Source organism: Girardinichthys multiradiatus, chromosome 14 (genome assembly GCF_021462225.1).
Source record: "Girardinichthys multiradiatus isolate DD_20200921_A chromosome 14, DD_fGirMul_XY1, whole genome shotgun sequence".
Taxonomy (NCBI): domain Eukaryota; kingdom Metazoa; phylum Chordata; class Actinopteri; order Cyprinodontiformes; family Goodeidae; genus Girardinichthys; species Girardinichthys multiradiatus.
In genome coordinates this window covers 38,915,999-38,939,757 of record NC_061807.1, presented here as the reverse complement: position 1 = coordinate 38,939,757, position 23,759 = coordinate 38,915,999, and the positions used below count along the sequence as shown (strand labels likewise).

At 41.0% G+C, this 23,759-nt stretch overlaps 2 protein-coding genes across 2 annotated transcripts; one reads left to right on the top strand and one right to left on the bottom strand.

The window, feature by feature from the left end:
- Positions 1 to 1,850: 1,850 nt before the first annotated feature.
- On the bottom strand, positions 1,851 to 16,351 carry ccdc96 (coiled-coil domain containing 96). Its single transcript, XM_047386794.1, has 3 exons — positions 15,687 to 16,351; positions 2,861 to 3,208; positions 1,851 to 2,787 (listed from the first exon to the last, which is right to left on the bottom strand). The coding sequence occupies exons 1-3, from the start codon at positions 16,329 to 16,331 to the stop codon at positions 2,452 to 2,454; spliced, it is 1,329 nt and encodes a 442-aa protein (XP_047242750.1). The 5' UTR covers positions 16,332 to 16,351; the 3' UTR covers positions 1,851 to 2,451.
- Positions 16,352 to 16,439: 88 nt separating this feature from the next.
- tada2b (transcriptional adaptor 2B) lies at positions 16,440 to 23,750 on the top strand. The gene is made up of 2 exons (XM_047386793.1): positions 16,440 to 16,855; positions 19,268 to 23,750. The coding sequence occupies exons 1-2, from the start codon at positions 16,586 to 16,588 to the stop codon at positions 20,477 to 20,479; spliced, it is 1,482 nt and encodes a 493-aa protein (XP_047242749.1). The 5' UTR covers positions 16,440 to 16,585; the 3' UTR covers positions 20,480 to 23,750.
- Positions 23,751 to 23,759: the final 9 nt, after the last annotated feature.

Here is a 23,759-nt window from a genome sequence, read left to right as displayed (position 1 = left end):
CAAACCGGATGGAATAGCATGCCGCTGCAAGACGCTGTGGTAGCCATGCTGGTTCAGTATGCCTTCAATTTTTTATAAATCCCCAACAGTGTCACCAGCAAAGCACCCCCACACCATCACACCATCACACCTCCTCCATGCTTCACGGTAGGAACCAGGCATGTAGAGTCCATCCGTTCACCTCTTCTGTGCCGCACAAAGACACAGTGGTTGGAACCAAAGATCTCAAACTTGGACTCATCAGACCAAAGCACAGATTTCCACTGGTCTAATGTCCATTCCTTGTGTTCTTTAGCCCAAACAAGTCTCTTCTGCTTGTTGCCTGTCCTCAGCAGTGGTTTCCTAGCAGCTATTTTACCATGAAGACCTGATTCACAGTCTCCTCTTAACAGTTGTTCTAGAGATGTGTCTGCTGCTAGAACTCTGTGTGGCATTGACCTGTTCTCTAATCTGAGCTGCTGTTAACCTGCGATTTCTGAGGCTGGTGACTCAGATGAACTTATCGTCCGCAGTAGAGGTGACTCTTGGTCTACCTTTCCTGGGGCGGTCCTCATGTGAGCCAGTTTCTTTGTAGCGCTTGATGGTTTTTGCGACTGCACTTGGGGACACATTCAAAGTTTTCCCAATTGTTCCGACTGACTGACCTTCATTTCTTACAGTAATGATGGCCACTCGTTTTTCTTTACTTAGCTGCTTTTTTCTTGCCATTATACAAATTCTAACAGTCTATTCAGTAGGACTATCAGCTGTGTACTGTATCCACCTCCTGCACAACACAACTGACGGTCCCAACCCCATTTATAAGGCTTGAAATCCCACTTATTATACCTGACAAGGCACACCTGTGAAGTGAAAACCATTTCAGGTGACTACCTCTTGAAGCTCATCAACAGAATACCAAGAGTGTGCGTAGCAGTAATCAAAGCAAAAGGTGGCTACTTTGAAGAACCTAGAATATAAGATATATTTTCAGTTGTTTCACACTTTTTTGTTCAATATATAATTCCACATGTGTTAATTCATCGTTTTGATGCCTTCAGTGTGAAGCTACAATATTCATAATCATGAAAATAAAGACAACTCTTTGAATGAGAAGGTGTGTCCAAACGTTTGGTCTGTACTGTATACCGTGCACGACTAAAAATTTCCAAACAGTTTTGGGACATTTGGAACCTAGTATAACACACTCTACCGAAACATCCTTAATTTCAGCATTCAGTCTTCTTTGGCGCTTGGCTGTCACCAACATAAAGTGCATTGCAATAGTTGAGATGAGTTGGGATAAAAGCTTGTATTACTCTCCAAGTCATGCCTTGACAAAACTGGCTAAAGTTTTGTAATTTGTTTTAACTGGAAGAAATCTGCCAAACCAGGCTGATCTGTTTCTTCAATGATTAAGTTAACAATTGATTAGCATGTTTTTGAGTGAAATAAGTATTTGATTCCCAAAACATGACTTGGTGAAAACCTGAAGGAAGAACCTTTAGTACAAGTCACTACTTTTGACACATAATTTCCTTATGGTGGACTGCACGTGTTTCCTCTAAAAATGTCTGTTGTAGGACTGTCTTTGATATTGAAATTTGGTCCTTCTGAAAACTCTACTTATCTCAGCTCCTAATGTTACTGGTATCTAAGTTTGTTCCAGTCTAAAAGTACTTCCACACTTTGTATGTTCATTTACTCAACTAACTGAAGAAATTAGGACATACTGTTATTGGCTTATGCATAATCTTGTAAATGCTCATCCACACCAGAGTGTGCTCCCAAAGCATCTTATTTTAGGTGCCCTGAAAATTAAAGGTCAGGGTCAACACTTAAAATCTCTATAATCATTTAAAAACAATAAATCATTTTTTTATTCTTTATTTCATATAGGAGAAAAAAAGAAGAAATGAAAGCTAGAAGGGACACAAGTAAGAAATGTAGGTAGGACACGAGGAAGAAATAGAAAAGAAGTAAGGAAAGATGTAAAGTGGGGAAAGATGTAAAGGCACAAGGAAAGAGGGAAGGCCATGCAGGAGATAGAGAGAGGAAGGAAGACAAGATATAGGAAGGAAATAAAGATGGAAGGACGCAAGAAAGGAGTGCAAATATGAGGAAGAAATGAATTACATAAAACAAAGGAAAACCATGGAAGGAAAGAAAGGAAAGGTGGACAAAAGAAAAGAAAAGAAGGACACAAGAGAGGAAAGAAAGTAAGGAAGAAAGGAAAGAAGAATATGGGGATTGAAAGAAGAAAGGAAGGAATGGCACAAGTATGAATGAAGGATTAAGTCAAAGGATGGATGAAGGAAGGATAAATGAAAGAGGGAAAAAAGAAAGAAGAAAGCAAAAAAAGGAAGGGCATGAGGAAGAAGGGAAAAAACTGAAGAAATTTTTTTTATAAAACTCATAGCTCAGGGTCTACACCTAAAATCACTATAATCAGTATCAAAGAAAATTTTTGACTTAGTTTGTTAAAGGTTCCTCCAGTTTTTGTCTCCACTTGCCGTATCTGAAGGTAATTTTAGCTTGCTTGGACTTTAGATTCTCCAGATGCTTCTCTAAATGCTCAGAGGAATCCACAGTCTCCTCAAAATCCCACAGCAGATCCTTGTTTCCTAGGAGACCACACCGCTCCTTCAGGCTCTGGTTGTCTCTCTGTAGGTTATTTCGTGACTGCTTAGTTTGGATCAGGAGGTCCCTCTTCTTCACCATCATGACCTCCACCTCTGCTAGCTGCTGCCGCTTCGCCTGGACCTCCAACTGGCTCCAGTGTAGCTTCTCTTTTATGTTTGACAGGACCTGACAAAGCAGGTTAACATTAGGTAAATGGCTCACATTCTAACACGTTTTACCAATGCATTTATCAGCTCACCTCCAAGCAGCCGCTGATCGTCTTTTGCAGCTTTAGTGATTCTTCACTTTCCTTTTCGGCCTGTTTCTTCTGCTCCAGCATTTTGGCTTGCAGCTGCTCAAACTGGACCTGCACGGGGTCCTCACCATGCTTGTTCCAGTCACGGAGTTCACTCTCCAGCCTGCGGATCTTGAATCTCAGTTTGAAATGCTTCAGGCAGAGCTTTGTCAGCTCATTCTGCCGGAGCTGCTCTGCTGCCAAGACCGACTGCACTTTGGACCGGGCGAGTTCTTTCCCCAGGCGACGGCTTAGCATTGTCACCGCAGCATCCTGCTTCAGTACCATGAATGCCTCCCATTCTTCTTCCACCTAAAGTCACATAAGATATATTTTACCACAATAACATAAAGTTTCCTTATTGGGAAACAATCCCACTGGCAACACTGATACATGCACAGTCACCTCTATAGGAGTAAATATTTTTTATAATTTCTGAACACAAAGTTGGAAATCACAGAAGAAGTTAGAAATTGCTAAAGATGCTGAAATACAGCAGAAACACTGGATGAAGTGTAAAAACTAGCAAAAATATTAAATTAGCAAAGGTTTTTAAAAAGAAATAGAAGAGCAAACATACTGACAGCAGCAGATGAAGTGTTAGAATGAATTTCTCCACTGTGGGACCATAAAGAATATTTCTATTCTATTTTAGATACAGTTAAGGTGAAGCTAAATGTGAACAGGTGAGCTTGAGAGACAATAGGAGGTAAAACAATTTTAAAATTCTTCCATCTAAATGTCTTTAAAAGCATGTTTACCTTTGTCATATTGGTATAGTTAGACTGTATATATAGTTAAACTGTATATATATATATATATATATATATATATATATATATATATATATATATATATATATATATATATATATATATATATATATATATATATATATATATATGTATATATATATATATATATGTATATATATATATATATATATATATATATATATATATATATACATATATATATATATATATATATATATATCAGTTGCTTTATTAAGTACACATGTTCAATAGCTTATTGACACAAACGCAGATCAGCCTACACACGTCAGCAACGCAGTGCAGTTAGGCATCTACACTTGGAGAAGATGACTTATTGAAGTTCAAACTAAGCATAAGAAGAAAGTGGATTTAAGTGACTTTGAACAGTTCATGGTTGTTGGCTGCACTGAGCATTTCAAAAACTGTTGAGCTGCTGGGATTTTCAGTTAGAAACATGTTTCTGGTTTACAGAGAAGGCCCTAAATGTAATGAGAGGTTCTGAGGACCCAACATTTCAGTCGGACACAACAGATTAGATTCAAAAGATTTATTAAAAGGCTCCGGATGACGTTTGGCAGGAAACCACCAGCGGCAACTCAGGAACCTCTGAGGGCAGACAGACAGGTTAGTGGCTGAGCAGAAAACTGACAATAGTAGCACACTCAGAAATAAAGCCACTGATCATTTTAGAATCCGTAAAGGAATTAGAAAGCTGAATTTCGGCTCATTAGAGTGTTGGCAGGGCAACAGCCGGAATGCGCCACACACGCTCTCAGGTTTATTAACCTAGTGGATAGGCAAGTTGTGGTGGTCAGGGGACAGAAATAGGGTCAGAGCCAGGAGAGCAGGTTCAGGCAACAGGATCCGAAAGAGAAGCTTGAATCGTGGTCCAGGGCACAGAAATATAGTCATGCACGGGGAGGCAGATACAGGCAGTCTCCAAGGCAAAGCAGAGAAATCCGGGAGGCAAAAAACGAGATCAGATCAGGCAAGCCTTCCAAGTCCACCAGATACTGGAAACCCAGCCTATTCTACTAGACCAAATAATGTGATGCACTGTGTTGACAGGCTCGCCATCCAGGAGCCGGGTGGCTAGAGGGGGCCCGGAGGAGAGTTCCAGCTGGGACATGACTTGGGCTTGACCTGGGACACATGGAACGTAGGGTGGATTCTCGTGGAGTGGGGTAACTGGAGGCGGACTGCCACTGGGTTCACCACTTTGGATATGGGGAATGGCCCACAAAACGAGGTGCCAACTTCTGACTCTCCAATCGCAGGGGGAGATCTTTGGTGGAGAGCCAAACCTTCTGTCCAACTTGGTATGCGGTAGCGGCGATTAGCAGCTCTGGCTTGCACTTTTGACATTGCAGTCATGGTTCTTCTGGCTTTTCTCCATATGTGTTGGCATGTCATGGCAGCAGCATGAGCAGACAAAACCTTGGCCTCCCTTTCTTGAAAGGTGAACACCGGTGGCTGGAATCCATGGACGACGTAGAAAGGAGACAGACCAGTGGTGCTAGAAGGAAAAGAGTTGATGGAATGTTCCACCCATGGTAAGTTGTGTGACCACTTAGTGGGATCAGCATCGCAGAGAATGCGCAGCTTGGTCTCAACTTCTTGATTAGCCCTTTCCGAATGCCCATCAGACTGAGGGTGAAAGCCAGAAGACAGGCTGATGAAGACTCCCAAGATTGAGCAGAACTCCTTCCAATAGCGGGAGATGAACTGAGGTCTTCTATCGAAGACAATGTTAGTGGGGAGACCGTGGAGGCGGAACACTTCACGTGCCAACATTTCTCCCATTTCCTTAGCTGAGGGGAGCTTTTGCAGTGGAACCAGATGGACCATCTTTGAAAATCAATGATAGTGAGGATAACAGTATGACCATTAGATGAGGGCAAACCTGTGACAAAGCCCATTGCCAGGTGAGACCAAGGGCGTGACGGGATGGGTAGTGGTCGCAACAACCCTGAGGGTGGGCGTCTAGAAGACTTGGCTTAGTTGCATTGATGACGAGACAAGATGAACTCCTTGACATCTTTGATCAGGGTACGCCACCAAAACTGAGATTGGACCACCTGTAATGTTTTATTGATTCCAGGATGACAGAAAAGCCATGACTTATGGCAGAACATCAGTACCTTCTGGATAAGGTGGTTTGGCACAACAACCGATCTCCTGGGCATGAGTCCGGGGGAGGATGATTCTGGGTGGCGTCCCTAATCTCTCTCCAGATCCAGCATGGTGACAGAGTGTCTCACGGCATCCGGAAGGATAAAATCTTCCACACCACTGGTCACTGAATTAGAGAAGCTTCGACACTGCACTTATTGAACACCTCCTTCAGATTGTGATATTCAGATGGAACCTTAGCTAGATCTGGGTAGGTCTCCTCTATAAAACTGACTGGCTTAGGAGAAGAGCAGGCAAAAAAAGCAAACAAGAAGCAGAACAAGTCTTTGACCAACCCATTATGGTATCGTTCTGCCAATCAATCTGTGGGTCGTGTCTCCTTAATCAGGAGGCCCCTAACACAATAGGTAACTGAAGGGGCTGAATGATAATGAAGGTAATCTTTTCACAATGATTTCCCCCAATAGTTAGACTGACGCACTCACTAACTTGATTTGTATTGGATAAGTGATGACCATTCAAAGCAAAAACGTTGTGTGATGAAGGAGCTGGGCAAAGCTTGATGCTGAGTTTCTTGGCATATGACTTATGAACACTGTGTCAGCACCGAGTCAATGAAGACTGACACCTGGTGAGCAATGGAGGAGACCAGAAGATTAGCTGGGAAAAAACTCAAGGAAGTGAGAGTGGAAACTTTTGTTCAGCAGAGATCCTCTCTGACCTCCTTTAACACATTCTGTGATCTTGTGTCCCTTATCACCACAATAAAAACACAGATTCAGTTGTCTTCTACGAACGCGCTCAGTCTCTGATAATTTAGTGCGACCCAGCTGCATAGGTTCCGGATCCAATGACTTCTCAGGAGGTGCTGGGCTGATTCCCACAAGTAGACGAGGAGCAGATCCTCTGGCAGATCCTGCTTGGGCCGTCCCATGGCTTCTCTCCCTTCTCCTTTCAGTGAGGCGGAGATAGATGCAGGTAGCTAGATCCTCTAGCTCCTTTAAGGACTTTGGGTAATCACGGGTAGCGTTGTCCTTGATCTCCTTAAGTCCTTGCCTAAACACATCCATTAGAGCCATCTCAAATGTGTTACTGGACATGACAATAGGTTTACTGGCCAGTGACCTCTAAAATCACCAGATCTCAATCAAACCTAACACCTTTGGGACGTGGTAGCTAGGAGATCCACATCATGGAGATGCAGCCGAAGAATCTGCAGCAACTGTGAGATGTTATCATGTCAACATGGACCAGAATCTGTGAGGAATGCTTGGTCTCTCAGGCAGTCCTGGAGACAAAGGCAAAAGGAGGTACGGTTTTGGCTCGAGGACTGCTTGAAGGCAAAACTGTTTTTGTCAACCTGTTACTCACAAGATGGACTAAATACATGGGCCGTTGAGAGGAGGCAAACCGTGAGGCTTGACAAAAAACTGAAAACTTAACCTGCAAGTTTAGAAAATGGCATAAAAAACTAAAAGCTGTTTCACTTGAAAACAGCCTGACAACCTATGAATCATTTAAAGGTCAAATGTTGCCTGCAGAAGAAAGTTTGATGAAGTAGTTGGCTTTCAAAGAACAAAAATGTGTTAAAGGGGACATATCATGCAAAATCCAAATTTTTACCTCTTAAACACATATTTTGTGTATTGGGGGTCTCTGAAAGTCTAGAAAATTTGAATTTAGTCTCTCCAGATCCTGCGATGGTATATTTAGATGCTTTTTGGGTCATATTTGATCGGTCTGTTCAGATTTTTCCATTTTCTATTACGTCACAGTATTTTCTGTGGAACTTCTTAAGATGGTCATGGACTTCCAACTAACCAATCCAGCGAATCCGCCATTTTTTTTCTCGCAGTATTTGTGTAGTTCAAGTTGAAGGATGCCAAAGCAGCAAGCGGAAAAATCTAAATATAAGGCAACTTACAAAATGAGTAAAATGAACATCTGAGGAGCTACAAAAACAACAAATTCAAACCAAAGCATTACAGTTCCACTTTATACAGACCACATCTGAATGATTTAAATAGGACACGGAAAGATTTAAAAGCATGATATATCCCTTTTAAAGGTTCTGAAAATTCCATTCTAATTTCTGTGGGCAACATTTGCTTAGAAAAAGTTAAATATTTTAGAAGTATTAATGTAGCAGACGTCCAAGAAGTCATGTCGCATAACTGAAAGATAAATATCGCAGTTTGGGAATAAATTCAACTGTAAAAAACCTGGATAGCCATGGTGTGGAAATGAGCTCCATCCATCAATCTTATTAAGGTTTTATTTGAGCACTGACACCGATAATTTATGAATTTTATGGATCACACTGTTTTAAAAGTGCATATTGGATAATCCTGTCCTTATTTGACAACTCTTAGTGTTAGAGATATTAAAACAGGGCGATCTAGCCCTTTATCCCAATGCTCAATTGGAAGCCAACTTCACCTCTGTGTTATTTCATAATTTATTGTTTTAGAAGCTGATGTATGGATATACAATACATCGCAAGTATGTCAATATTGCTCTCATTGTTAGCAATATTAATATCTCAAAAAACTGCTTGGAATGCAATATTATATTGGCTTTTACATTCCAAGTATGTATCAAGAATTTATTTTTCCTGCCATGGGTATAGCCAGGATGTTGAAACATTTAGTCTTTAAAGCATTGGAATTTATCATTACCAACATCTAAATATTCTGTATTAATGTGAAAAATGCATGTTTTTTCAAATAATAAGAAATATCTATTTTTAATCTAAAAAAGTTTGGAATTTTGAAATGGATCATGTTTAGGAATCCTGTTACATAAACTTGAGTTGAGATTTTCCACATGTAAGCACAAAGTTTGATAAAAGACCATTTAATATTTTCTAGATGGATGGAATTACATATTATAATCTATATTATATCCATATTATATATTTATTATAGCCGATGGTAGATGGAATCTAAAGGAAGAGATAACTATTCCAATTGAATGTTTAGAGTGAAGTTCCTCCCTGTTCAGGTTTTAATTGCACATTACATGTTAACTGTAATCGGGAGGATCTCTGGCAAGATATGTTGTCAAGAATATAGCAATTAAAAAAATGTAATAAATGGTCTATAGTTCACTGATGTAGTATAAAAATCTGCACTTCTGCAGCAGATGTTTCACATTATCAGTGTTTTGTAAGCCACATACAGTCATCCAGTTCACGATGATTGTCAGTGTTCCTTCAGTTACTCAGTGAAGCACACTGGTAGTGTAATTTTGATGATTATGGCTTACAGATAATGAAAACCACAAAATTTAGTGTCTCAGAAACTTTCATTATTAAATAATATTAATAAAAAATAATATTTTAAACAATGTCAGGCTTCTGAAAAGTATGTTCATTTCTATGAACTTAATACTTGGTTGGGGCTCCTTTTGCATGAATTACTGCATGAATACGTTGTGGCACAGAGGTGATCGGCCTGTGGTTCTGCTGATGTGTAATGGAAGCACAGGTTTCTTTGATAGCATTGCATTGTTGGGTCTGGTGTCTCTGGGAATCAGGTCAGGACAGTTTGCTGACCAATCAAGCCCAGTAACACCATGGTCACTGAACCAGCTGTTGGTACCTTTGGCAGTGTGGACCAGTACCAAGTCATGCTAGAAAATTAAATCACCATCCATAAAGCTTGTCGGCGGAAAGAAGCATGAAGTTTTCTAAAATGTCCCGGTGGATGGCTGAGTTGACTGTGTACTTCAGAAAACCCAGTGGACCAACCCCAGTAGATGACATGGCAGCCCAAATCATTACTGACTGGAAACTTCACTCTGGAATTCAAGCCTTGATTTTCAAATTAAATTAAAACTTTATGTTGATCTGAAAAGAGGACTTTGGACCACTGAGCACCAGTCCAGTCATTTCTTCTCCTTAGCCCATGTAAGACGCTTCTGATGTTGTCTCTGGTTCAGGAGTGGTTAGACATGAGGACTGTGACATTAATAGCCCATGTGTAGGATTTGTCTGTGTCTATAGTGGTACTTTTTCCTTCCACTCAACTTTCTGTAAATATGCTTGGATTCAGCACTCTGTGAACAACCAGCTTCTTTAGCAAGGAATTTTTGTGGCTTTCCCTCCTTATGGAGCGTGTCTTCTGGACATCTGTCCAGTCAGAAGTTGTCCCCATGATTGTATAGCACACTGAACCAGACCGAGAGACCATTTGGAGGTTCAGGAAACCTCTGCAGGTGTTTTGAGTTAATTAACTGATTACGCTGTGACACCATGACTGTACAATATTTAACTTTTTTACAATATTAAAATTTTTAAAAACACTGAATGTTGGGTTTTCGTCTGCAAGCCATAATCATCAAGATTACAATAAATAAATGCTTTAAATATTTCACTCTGTGTAATCAATCTACAGGTCCTTCTCAAAATATTAGCATATTGTGATAAAGTTCATTATTTTCCATAATGTCATGATGAAAATTTAACATTCATATATTTTAGATTCATTGCACACTAACTGAAATATTTCAGGTCTTTTATTGTCTTAATACGGATGATTTTGGCATACAGCTCATGAAAACCCAAAATTCCTATCTCACAAAATTAGCATATCATTAAAAGGGTCTCTAAACGAGCTATGAACCTAATCATCTGAATCAACGAGTTAACTCTAAACACCTGCAAAAGATTCCTGAGGCCTTTAAAACTCCCAGCCTGGTTCATCACTCAAAACCCCAATCATGGGTAAGACTGCCGACCTGACTGCTGTCCAGAAGGCCACTATTGACACCCTCAAGCAAGAGGATAAGACACAGAAAGAAATTTCTGAACGAATAGTCTGTTCCCAGAGTGCTTTATCAAGGCACCTCAGTGGGAAGTCTGTGGGAAGGAAAAAGTGTGGCAGAAAACGCTGCACAACGAGAAGAGGTGACCGGACCCTGAGGAAGATTGTGGAGAAGGGCCGATTCCAGACCTTGGGGGACCTGCGGAAGCAGTGGACTGAGTCTGGAGTAGAAACATCCAGAGCCACCGTGCACAGGCGTGTGCAGGAAATGGGCTACAGGTGCCGCATTCCCCAGGTCAAGCCACTTTTGAACCAGAAACAGCGGCAGAAACGCCTGACCTGGGCTACAGAGAAGCAGCACTGGACTGTTGCTCAGTGGTCCAAAGTACTTTTTTCGGATGAAAGCAAATTCTGCATGTCATTCGGAAATCAAGGTGCCAGAGTCTGGAGGAAGACTGGGGAGAAAGAAATGCCAAAATGCCAGAAGTCCAGTGTCAAGTACCCACAGTCAGTGATGGTCTGGGGTGCCGTGTCAGCTGCTGGTGTTGGTCCACTGTGTTTTATCAAGGGCAGGGTCAATGCAGCTAGCTATCAGGAGATTTTGGAGCACTTCATGCTTCCATCTGCTATCATTACATTATGGAAAATAATGAACTTTATCACAATATGCTAATATTTTGAGAAGGACCTGTATATGAGTGTCCCTTCCTGAAATGAGTGACAAAAAAACGTAGAACTTTTTCATGATATTTACATTTTTTTAAATGGGTACCTGTAAATGATGGCATTACCTTCATTTACTGTTTTGTTTTGCAGTTTGCGCCACTAGATCAGTCAGCAGATCCTACACACATTTGGACTTTAAATATTCTTTGACCCATTAAAGAATGAAATTTGAAGTTATATTCATTCTATTTCTCAAATGAGTCAGCTAACCTGGTTCAGCTGGACCGTGTAGGTGTGGTGTGGTGAAATTTAACAGATGGTGCCCAGAATGATCATTAAGATGGGGCCAAATGATGTTGAACCAACTGTAAAGGTTCACTTGATCAGAAAAAACAGAAATACGGTACAATAAAAAGAAGTGTTTTCTATATCTTCTGGTAAATAAAATGAGAATTTAGGAACTAGTGTTCTTACAGGTATACAGCGTCTATTAAGAACACTAAGATTCATATGTCAGTATTGCTATATAGCTTAATAGAACTGTGGCATGCCTTTCTCTTTGTCCCATCATCCATGTTAAACCTTTGGTGTAATACGTTGTTCTTTTCATCCTCTCCTGCTCTTTTGAACCTTTCTTCTGTCTTTCCTTCTCTCCTCTGTTCTACTCTTCTGTTCTCCTCGCCTTTCCTTCCTGCTGGTATCACAAAAAAAGAAAAATTCAGCATAAAGCAGCAAAGGTTCAACTAAATTTCCTCGTATTTCTATGCAAACTTTACAAACATATTCCTAATTTATTATATGTGCAAGTCAAATTGCTTTCTGCACATACCCACCTATCATCCATACTTTCATATCTAAAAGGGCCTCACGAGCTGCTTGTTTGCATTAAAGGTCTTCTGACCAAGAGCTATTTGGGAAACAGCTGAGTTAGACCAACAATGACCCCCTTTGTGGCTGGTGTCGTCCTCCTCTGCTTCTCTGGCAGAGATAAACCCGCACCTGCTGAACACTCAGTCAGGGATTTCTGGGTTACAGTGCCGGCCACATCTATTTGCAGTTTTGGTAAAGGCGTGCAACAATGTGTGCAACAATATGTGCAAACAGCTTTAAAACACATTCCTCTTTCATTGCAGTAGCATTATTACAAACTGCAAAATTTACAAATATGCAAATTTTAATCTGAGCATGATTGTTTATTGGGGGGAAAATCTAATAATGAATGTTATCACTAAAATCACTAGTGGCACAGTATTCGTTCTTTATGGTATAATCTCTCTACATCATCCAGTTTCCTGGGTCTTCTCTTTAGCTCAGGTTTTCTATAGAATTCATGTTGGGGGACTGGAAGACGACTGTTTTTGCGTCTGGTAAACATTTTCGGTATTGCGTGGACCATGAGTTTTGGATCTCCAACAAACCTGCTCAAAGGCCCATTTTCAATCTACTCGTAGAGTCCACCTGATAGTTATTTAAAATCTCCAAGTAGTTCAGGATGCCATGCAAGGTTCACACGGCCTTTGGAAGAAAAACAGTCCCATAGTATCAGAGATCCTCCCCCTTACTCAACAGTGGGAATATGGTGATTTTCCACAGATTTATACTTTATACCAAATCCACCTAGAGGGCATGTTACCAGATGGTTTCAACCAAAGCCTCTGCAGAGTATAGCACCCTCTACATATTTATGTTTGACATGAAAGGGCAGAAAAGGCTTTTTTTAATGGTATTATTATCTACCCACCAGTTGGTTAAAACTGGTCTCTGTGTCATCTCATATTTACACCCCAGTGAAACAGAAAATTGTTAGTAACTATTTAGAAGCTCCCAGAAATTTGGATAAGCATAAAAAGTTTCAAAAATGAATCTTCAGTAACATTTATTTAAGGAATTGTTAGAGGTCCCAATATTTTTGTCTTTGTTGATTTTGTTCAAAAAGACGATTTCCTAGTGTGGGATTTACTTTTTCCCTAAAGAATAAACGTACTTAAATTAAGGGTTGGTTTCTGTAAAATGTTTTGTGGGAGATTATGCTCCTGCAAACAAAAACTGAATTTCTTGAATTTATTTTAAGGTATTTTAACACATCTTCACCAAGGTTGTCTATAAATATACATACATGGAAAATGATGAATCCCTGAGGCCTAGCTACTAACACAAAGACTGCACAGAGTCGTCTCCTGGCCAACCGTCTGAATGGCTTCTACTGCAGACATGACAAGAAGCCATTCACACCTCAAATCATCCCCTCTACATCCCATTCAGGAACAAATTTGACCCGTAAAACAACCATCAGATCCTCTGCCTGCACTAAAGATCTCCATCGCTCTTTCATCGCCTGAAAACAAAGAAAGCTGGAGGACGTGATAACGTCTCCCCATCATGTCTGAAAGCCTGCGCACATCAACTCGCTCCGATCTTCACAAGGATCTTCAACAATTCACTGGAGAAATGTGAGGTCCCCTCCTGCCTCAAACGATCCACCATCATCCCGGTTCCCAAGAAACCCATCATCGTAGGATTAAATGACTACAGGCCTGTAGCCCTGACGTCTGTGATCATGAAGTCCTTTGAGCGGCTGGTGTTGAAGCACCTGAAAGACATCACAGGCCCCCTGCTGGACCCCCTGCTATTTACTTACCGAGCAAACAGGTCGGCAGATGATGCTGTTAACTTAGGTCTACACTTCATCCTGCAACACCTCGACCGTCAAGGGACGTACGCCAGGATCCTGTTTGTAGACTTCAGCTCGGCCTTCAACACTATCATACCAGACATCCTCCACCAGAAGCTCACACAGCTCAACGTTAGAGTTTTACCTTCAGGCGCCGCTACAAAGCACTGTTCGCTAAAACCAGCCGCCACAGAGACAGTTTCTTCCCCCAGGCTGTTTTTCTGTTTAACATTTAATAGAGTACAAAACAACAGCATACAGATGTTGCAAATGCACCTTTTTATTTATATATGTGTATATTGTACATTGTAAATATGTATATTCTGTAATGCAAAAACAGAACAAAAGAGCAAAGTGTACCGGAGTCAAATTCCTTGTTTGTATGTAAGAACTTGGCAATAAAGCTGATTCTGATTCAATAGGATAAAGCATTTCAATAAAAATCAATGTAGTGAACTATCCCTAAATTCTGCTTGCTTTCCTATTCTGTTTTTTTCACAAATAAGAGCAAAATGATTATATTTTATCTCTTTTGTAAAAAAAACCCAAAGTAAAAGTAAATAGGAGTAGCCGACATTAATCTCATTTCTATAAACATTTAATACCTACTGTGTGAGACAACATTAAAGTATATACTATAGTATATAGTATTATATTATTAACCATTATGTTAATAGTATAAAAACACAGTCAAAGCACTTTTTATTGTTTTTCCATGCTCTAAATCAGTTAAGCTTCCTTGTGGATGAGTTTAAGTGCAGAGAAAAAAATGTTTGCCTCTTACAGACTTCTTCTGTTGTTGCTTTTTTTGTGCCATTTAAATGTTTATGATCATCAAACTAATTTTAATATGAGACAAAGATAACCAAGTTAACCATTGTTTCATTTATTTAAAAAAAAAGGTATTCAAACCAACCGGGCACTATACGAAAACTAATTGGCCCCCAACTATCTTAACCAGCTGCACCACCAGTGGCAGCAACAACTGCCGTCAGTCACATTTGTGAGAACAGTCACTGTTTCACATGTCTGTGGAGTCATATTTATCCCACTATTCTTTACTGAATTGTTTTAATTCTGCCACATTGGGGGATTTTTGAGTATGAACAGAATGTTTAAGGTCAGGCCACTACATCCCAACTGGATTTTAATTCAGATTTTGACTAGGCCACTCCAAAACCTTCATTTTGTTTTTACAGAGCTGGACTGGCTGGTGTGGTTAGGATCATTCTTCTGCTGCACAACCTAAGTGTGAATGAGCTTAAGGTCAGAAACTGATGGCCGGACATGTTCCTGTCAGGATCTTCCTCTAGAAAGTTGAATTTGTGGTTCCATTAAATGCGGGAAGTAGCACAAATCCTGAAGCAGCTCCAGACCATCACACTACCATCACCATGTTTAAATATTAATTTGATATGTTTTTGTCCTTCTGAAATGCTGTCAGTTTTGCACTGGATGTAACCAGAGTTCCACTTTTGTCTCATTAGTGCAAAGAACCTTGTCCCAAATAAATATGTTTTTGGGAAAATGTGAAGTGACAATTTGCGTACTTTTTGGTCAGCAGTGGCTTTGGCCTACAAACTAAATGCAAATATTGCCTTAATGTGTTGCAATTTAATATCTTTTAGCCTACTTCATGCTGTCAGACAGCTAATTTGATTCTACAGGTCTGGATCAAAAAGAACTATCAAGATGAGGTGAAACAGTGAATTTCATTTACTTTTTCACATATGTGAGGAGGCAAATCCTTTTTAGCACACTGAACCACAGACACCAACCTTGTCCAGCTTCTCCTGGGACTGTAACCTCAGCTCCTCTGCCTGCTGCTGGGCTGTCTCTGAAGCAGTTCTGAACTGCTGCTTTAACTCAGATAGGGTCTGGATGTACTTCTCATACTCCTGTAGCTGGTCCTCTTCAGGCCTGTCTCTCTCAAGCTGGCCTCCATCAATGGGTCTGTTGTGGAAGTATTCTGCCAGCTTCATCTGCAGCTGCCTGTTTAGTTGGCTGGCCTCGTCTCGCTCGGTGCTCAACTCCTGCAGGAGCTGCAGGGAATCTTCGTATGGGACATTTTTGTTGCTTGTAGCTGCAACAGTTGACCCTTCTTCCTCCTCCGGTGCAGGACACTCTGTCTTTGGGGTCTCAATGTTTAATCCCAGAAATCCTTTATTGTTGCTGCTGTCAATCTCAAAAATATCACTCTGACCCTGTGACAGCTGTTGTTTAGAGATGCTTTTGAGGCCACTGCTCTGTTCTGGACCACAGATGGCTTCTTCTACAACAGGAGGGTCTTTTTTGACTTTCCTGCTGCTAGAAAGTTCTTCTTCATGATCTGAAGATACTATTTCAGTTGAGGCGTCTTCTTTTTCAATTCCAGTAATATTAATCTGAGCAGTTTTCTCATTTTCTTCGTTCTCTTTCTGCATTTTAATAATAAATATTCGCTAAATACTTGCTCAATGTATCTGGAACTGAAAGGCTCGTGCAGTTGTGTAGCCAGTGACACTATTCGTTTAGTTTCCGTTGTCCTGGAAACTGAGCTCAGTAGCCAATGAGAGGCGCTCTGACGCATTCTAATGAATATTAACAAGAATAGTGTGCGAGTGGCTCGGGCTGTGAGGCTCACTGCGCGCAGGCGCCTAGTGGAGCCTCCTACAACAAGAAGCAGCAGCCAGGCAAGATGGCGGACCTGGGGAAGAAGTACTGCGTTAACTGCCTTGCAGATGTCACCAACCTGCGGCTTCGCTGCACCGACTGCCCGGATATCGAGCTGTGCCCGGAGTGCTTCTCTGCGGGCGCCGAAATCGGCAATCACCGCAGATGGCACGGCTACCAGCAGGTCGACGGCGGGCTGTTCTCTCTGTGGGGTCCAGAGGCAGAAGGAGGATGGACTAGCAGGGAAGAGCAGTCGCTGCTCGATGCCATCGAACAGTACGGATTTGGAAACTGGGTACATCACTCTGTTTACATTTACTTACAGAATTCTGGCTTTAAAAGGCTGAATAAAAGGACCAGCAGGCTGCAACCAAAGGCATTAGTGGCGAAAAGCTACAGTTTTGAAATAAACACAGGCTACTGTTAAAGTTTAGGAAACAGTATGTATCGTATACATAATAGTGTGTGTATATATATACAAACAGTTATATTTATCAGTAAATATATAACAGTGTTAGTGAGGGTTTAAAGAATAGGCAGAAATGAAAATGCTTCATTGCAAGTAATCTTTACCTCTTTGAAGGTCTTCATTTAAAAAAGAAAGTTAGGCAGTAACATAAATGTGTGTTGGGGTTGAAGACTTTGCACATTTTTAAACTACTGTATTCAGAAGGGCTGAATCTTTTATTACCAAATGTATCATTTTTATGTGAACAATCAGCATTAACAGCGAGGATCCTTCTCTATACTGTGCTTTTTTACATTACAACTAGAAGCCTCAGACTGCTGTGTTTTAGTTGTCTTTAAAGTGAACTCCGGCCCTGTTGGTGATTCACCTTTAACAGATTGACTTCCTGCATTGCTCTGTACCTTCATCAACTGACCAGCTTCCCTGTCCCAGTTTAAGACCTACACCCCCACAGCATGATGCTGCCACCGACATGTTTCAGTGGAGGAGTTGTGTGTTCAGTTTTAGTTTTCTTCCATCCATAGTATTTAGTACTGTGGTGATTATGCTGACGGTTCTTTTTTATTTATGTCTGCTGTATGTGGCTGCAGCTACTGTTCTTAGTAATGATGCATGTTTTACCCTTCTGAAAGCTGCAGTGCACATTTGTGAATTTTACCCTGGCACCACGACATGATCACAGAGTCCCACATTAAATTGAAACATAATTTAGATATGCTTCTTCTTTTCTTTGATCAGCTCTAATGTTGAATCTGAAATATTTTAGACAGTCAAACCTGACCTGAATTATTGTTCACAGATAACAGATTGCTTATTGTAGTTTGCGGAACCTTCTTTCTGGTAAAAACGTGATTGTAATTTATTTGGCATTTTGACAACCTTAGACTGGGTCACGCATGCAGCCTGGAAAAGACTGAAGTCAACCTGGATCTGCCACACCGACTGAACAGACACTCTTATGTTTGTACATAGAATAGGATAAATAGGATACGTTTCACAAATTGGAAGCTGGTTTTAAAGAATATCTGTTCAGCGTAGAATAATAAAGTTCAGGTTTGACCGGTTTGAATATTTTGGATTTTGAACTAGAGCTGATCAAAAGCAGTCCAGATTTCTGAAAAGCGAGTGCAGAATCAGATTCAGTTTTCAAACACTCTTATTCAGTTATTCACTATTGTTGCGAAGTGGTAACATCCCTAAGTGAACTGATTGATCATTGAATGGACCCTGTTGCAAAAACACAATTGGAGCTTAAAATTAAAATACATCAGCTGTGTGATGCACATCAGAAATATGCAGGATTTATTTTGATTATTGTTCTGATTTGAACCAGCGACGCTTTTTGAAGAAACTATTCATGAATCAGGTTTGTTGATCCGTTCGGTCTCGGCGCACTGAGGTGCAACACGACCTGCGTGCGTTGATTGTGATAAATGACCATAGCGGTGTCGTCGTGTTTTTGCTCTGACTTGTTAAAGCTTATACCCATCCATTGCTCGTGTGTGAGATGTTTGTACGTTATAGTAGCGCTGCAGAGGAAGAAGAGCTCAGCTTTGCACAGTTTACTGGAGACAACCACTGTCCTCAAAACGTCCTAAAATGGAGTGCAGATTAAAATAAAATGATGTGATTCTGTAAGTGTCAAAAACAAGATTTCAAATTAATAATTTCTTATTGTCGATACATGATTCGATAGACTGACTCTTACATCCTGGCCAGTTTGTGTTCAGCTGTGCTCGCCCTTTTCTCTAGGGCTACTCTAGGCTCTTGTTTTAGGACTTTAATGGTGCTGAAAGTTGCGTCTAGTGGGTACTTACCTGGAGCCTGAAGTACATGTTAGGTCAGTTTGGTCTATACCCTTTTTATATGTGTTTATGTTGGATGAGTCAGGTTAACCGTTATCAAGCTCATCTTTACAGCTAACAACTACGGATGTGGTTTTTAGAGTTATGTATCAGCATTATTTGTTGTTCTGTACTAATTTGCAAATCTAATTTTGACAGCCCTGCTGCTGCAGTTGCCTCATTCTACCCTTTAAGATCTTTGTCAAGCTAAGACCTCATATTGACAACCATTGATCTAGAACACTAATGAATGTAGATTTTTAACTCAGCCAAGTATACTGCCTAAATATACAATTTGTATTATATCCAGGTTTTAACTGTAAAGTGGATTGCTTTTACTTACTTCTACGATTCCATTTTTTTTCTTACACGTGTTTGTGGCTCTCTCCTGAAGGAGGACATGGCTGCACACGTCGGACCATCCCGAACCCCTCAGGAAGTCATGGAACATTACGTCACCATGTACATTCACGGTAACCTGGGTAAAGCCTGCATCCCCGACAGTATTCCCAACAGAGTAACCGACCACACTTGTCCAAGCGGGGGACCCCTATCACCCAGTCTCACCACCCCGCTGCCCCCTCTGGACATAAGCCTGGCCGAGCAGCAGCAGCTCGGCTACATGCCTCTGCGTGACGACTATGAAATCGAGTACGACCAGGATGCAGAGAAGCTCATCAGTGGGCTGTCGGTCAACTATGATGATGAAGATGTGGAGATTGAGCTGAAACGTGCACACGTAGACATGTATGTGCGCAAGCTGAGGGAGCGGCAGCGGCGCAAGAACATCGCCCGGGACTACAACCTGGTGCCAGGGTTCCTCGGCAGAGACAAGAAAGACAAGGAGAAAGAGAAGCCTGGAGGGTTGCAGGCCGTCGGTGGTTCTGTCCCTGCGGGTGGAGCAGGAGTATGCGGCACCGCCGTCGGATCTGCCTCCACGACGGCGGCGGGGTCTGGCCCCATTCAGAGTACACCTAAAAGAAAGATCACCAAGGAGGAGAAGGAGCAGCGGCTGAGGCTTCGGGCGCTCTGCCAGTTCATGGCTCATCGGGAGTTTGAGGAGTTCTTCGAGAACATGCACAAAGAACGAGTGCTGAGAGCCAAGGTGCGTGAGTTGCAGCGCTACCGCCGCAACGGCATCACGCGCCTGGAGGAGTCTACTGAATATGAAGCCGCTCGTCACAAACGGGAGAAACGCAAGGAGAACAAAAACGTGGTGACATCCAAACGTGGCAGCTCAGGAGGGGCCGGGCTTGGCTCTGGGATGGTACTCGGTGGCGGGGCTGGCGGGGGAGGAGGTGTCACTGGGGGGCTCGGAGTCGGAGGTGGGATCAAGGAAGAAGGCAAAGACGGTGAGTTTTCGGCCATTGAGAATCTGGCAGGGTTTGAGCTTCTGTCTGATCGGGAGAAGGTGCTGTGCAATTCCCTCAACCTGAGCCCAACGCGTTACCTGACTGTCAAAACCATCATCATTAAAGACCACTTGCAAAAAAGGCAGGGCATCCCGGCTAAGAGCCGACTGCCCAGCTACCTGGACAAGGTCCTCAAGAAGCGCATTCTCACCTTCCTCACGGAGAGCGGCTGGATATCCAGAGACGCCTCATAGTGTTGGTCTCTGGTTGGGAATTACATGCTGATGATCGCCGGTAGCTGACTGATTTTGTGCTCTGGAGGCTGGATGGAACTACTGCCTCTCATTGAATACTTTTTCTAGTTTTCTTTTTTTACTTTGTAAATATGTATAGTGCAGATAAAAAGATGCCCCACTGGAAAACTAACTATATTTTCATACAAGGTGTAGGAACAACAGCAAAAAATAAGCGGGGCTAGTACTTCTTTGGCCTTTGAAGGTGTCAAGGATGTGCAACACCTTTGAGTTTACTAATAAGAGCTTCCTGCTACAATTCTGGATGGATAAATTATAGCATTTTGCAGTTGAGGCGTTTTTCTTTCATTCCCCAGTGCAAGATTTACTCCTAAGCATCGTTACAGAAGTAACCGAACGAAAGAGTAAAAGCTATTTCACACTGAAATAAAGGGTGTTCCATTGATTTAATGTGGAGCATTGTTGAGGATCCTGACAAAAATAATCAGCTTTGTGTTGACCTTTTTGTTTTCACACCATGTTTAAAATCCAACTGATTCCGTGCCGTTTTCATGCACTGGGGGCATAGCTGTTTGATCACTGCTACATTAGCACTGAAGGGGATGGACGGTCTAAAAAGAAATGATTAAAGGGTTCAGAGGAGCCCCCGATATTTGAGTGTTGTTTGTCCACTAGGGGGCACTGCCAGTGTTCCCTGGATTTCCAGCTGTTAATAACGTCAATAAACAAGACGATTTAAAGTATTCCCCCCAAAATCTGTAACTGTTCCCTCGCTACCTTTTGGGTTTTTAAAATACAAAAGTGCCTAAACCCAGATCAGAGGACAGTATGTGTGAATGTTTTTTGAATCCTGCTAAAGGTTCTGTATTTCTAAACCTGTGTTGTTGATCTTCGTTTTAGAAAGGCAGATTCTGAAAATTTGGCTTAAAATAAATAATTTTTTTCGGTAGAAGGAATTTGGAAGAGAAAACAGGCCCACAGCATCACAGATCTTCCTCCCTGCTTAAATGGGGATGAGAGGTGCTTTTCTGCATAAAGAAAATGATTAAATGCTACATTTAAGTTAAAACGTTCTTGTTGTTAACAAGATCACTGGCGCCAAACGTCTTGGTTTCCCTGCTGTCAGCACAGTGCAGTCCTCCATTTGCCAGTAAAACAGAGCTATATTTCCTTAGATATCTCCCAAGGTTGGAGCAGACACACACAGAGGGATCTTTGACTTAGGACTTGAAACTAAGACAGCCATTAAAGAAGGTTGACTTTGTGTGTGCCGTACCATTCCTGTGTTTTTATGCCCATGTTTTGGATCAGTGTCCTTCTCAAAGAACCAATGACTTCACCAGATTTTTATTTAAAATGTTATTCCATGAAGCCATCCTTTCTGACAAGGTTAAGTGGATATTTGGTAAGGAAATAACCAAACAGAACCGGTCCCTCTTTGTTTTCCACCAAACCCACCTGGCGTTTTTAATTGTAAAACAAAGCTCAATCTGAGCTCATCTGACCAAAGCAGCAGCAGCTAAAGCCCTTGTAGCATTTAGTAAACTCCACATGTTTACCTTTGTGATGGTAGGACAGAAGAGATGTTTTTCCGGTGTAACTCCAAAACAACCGGTTGGCATGTATATAGCAATTCAGTGGTTGCCATGGAGACTTGGAGAGATCAAGAAGTTCCCCTTTGCTGCAGATCTCTAGCTGAGCTCCCTTACCGCCCTGCTTATTGTGTATGGTGGTTCTTGTCCAGCCCGGTGGTCGCTGCATAAAACATGTCTTAACAAGGAAAACAGAAACCAGGGATGTTGTTTAAAACAATCATTTCTTTTATTTATTTTTTTCCACTCAATAATTCTTTTTAAGGTTTTTTTACACATCTTTACCAGGGGAGTCAAGGTAGTTACCTGTAACTGCAGTAATTAGATCATTTAGCGCTAAAACTGCCTTTCTTAATATGTATTACATCTTAGATTTTTTTCTGCTTCATATTACAATAAGGGTAAAAAAAAAATAGGGGTTCTCTAAACCCTCAGAAAGATCCCGTTTGTCAGATGTATCACCTGCTCCCAAAGTCGGTCACTAGTTTTCCTCACATTGTCTGTAGGTGTGAATCTGAACAGCATTACCAGAAACTTCTTGCATGTCGCTGCTTTGTAGGTTTGGGTTTCTTTTTTTTTCTTTTCTTTTAAGCTAAACAGAATCTGTCATGCTTTTCAAAATGTAAACCAGTCATTTTCATCCAGCAGCTGTTCAACACAAAGGAAAATGTGAGCTGATGCTGGAACATCTGCATCTTGCCAAGTCAGGGGGTTACATAGAGCTGCTTATAAACTGTTTATGTAGGACATAAAATCGGCTTCTAAGATTGTGGATTATTTGTCATTTCCGTTGTTTTTGAGCATATTATCTGGGTCTAATGAGACAGTAAACACTATGGTTATACTTACTGGAAAAAAAAACGGTTCTCATTGTATCCAAGTAATGAATGTATTCCTGTCACAAGGAGATGTGAAGTGTTGGAAATAAGAGTCTAACAAATGCATTTTTCCCTTCCGTCCGGACAGATTTGACAGCTCGCAAATTCATTGTTTAATACCACCTTCAGTCGACCTGAAGCATATCTTCCACAGAGGCTAATGGGGGCTTTATCTTTTACAAACGTAGACTGAGAAATACATGGACACACATTTGAATCACTGGAACAACAGGTTCGGAGGCCACTAAAACCTGCTGTTCATATATTTCCCTCCAGACTCAGGTGTGTCCAGAAACTGTGTTGGACTTAAAGAAACACTGACTGGAGGCTGAAAAATCAAAATATAATGTAGATGTTTTAACGTCTACATGTGTAGACGCCTTTATTTTCAGCTGATGCTGGAAAGCTTGAAGTCGAAGCTGTTTGATTGGATTTTTTTGAGCATTCAGACGCTTTGTCTCAAAGAAAAAGTCAAAACTACTTGAAGGAAATAGTCTTGAATGGGGGTATATATATCTATATATATATATATATAGATATATAAATATATCTATATATATATAGATATATTTATATGTTTATGTGAACCAAATGTAAATAGTTTGTAAGATAAGAAAATGTGTGTGTAATGTACAGTATTTTGTGTTGTGTACATTTTTATAGGTTTTTTATTAAACACAGATTTTTGACAAATGGGTGCATTTTTTACATCTTATACCATCTGCTGGTCTCGCATTGTTGAGCTGTTTCTGTTGCACATAAACTATGTACAATACTGAATTAAAAGGGCAAATATTTTAATAATTGTCC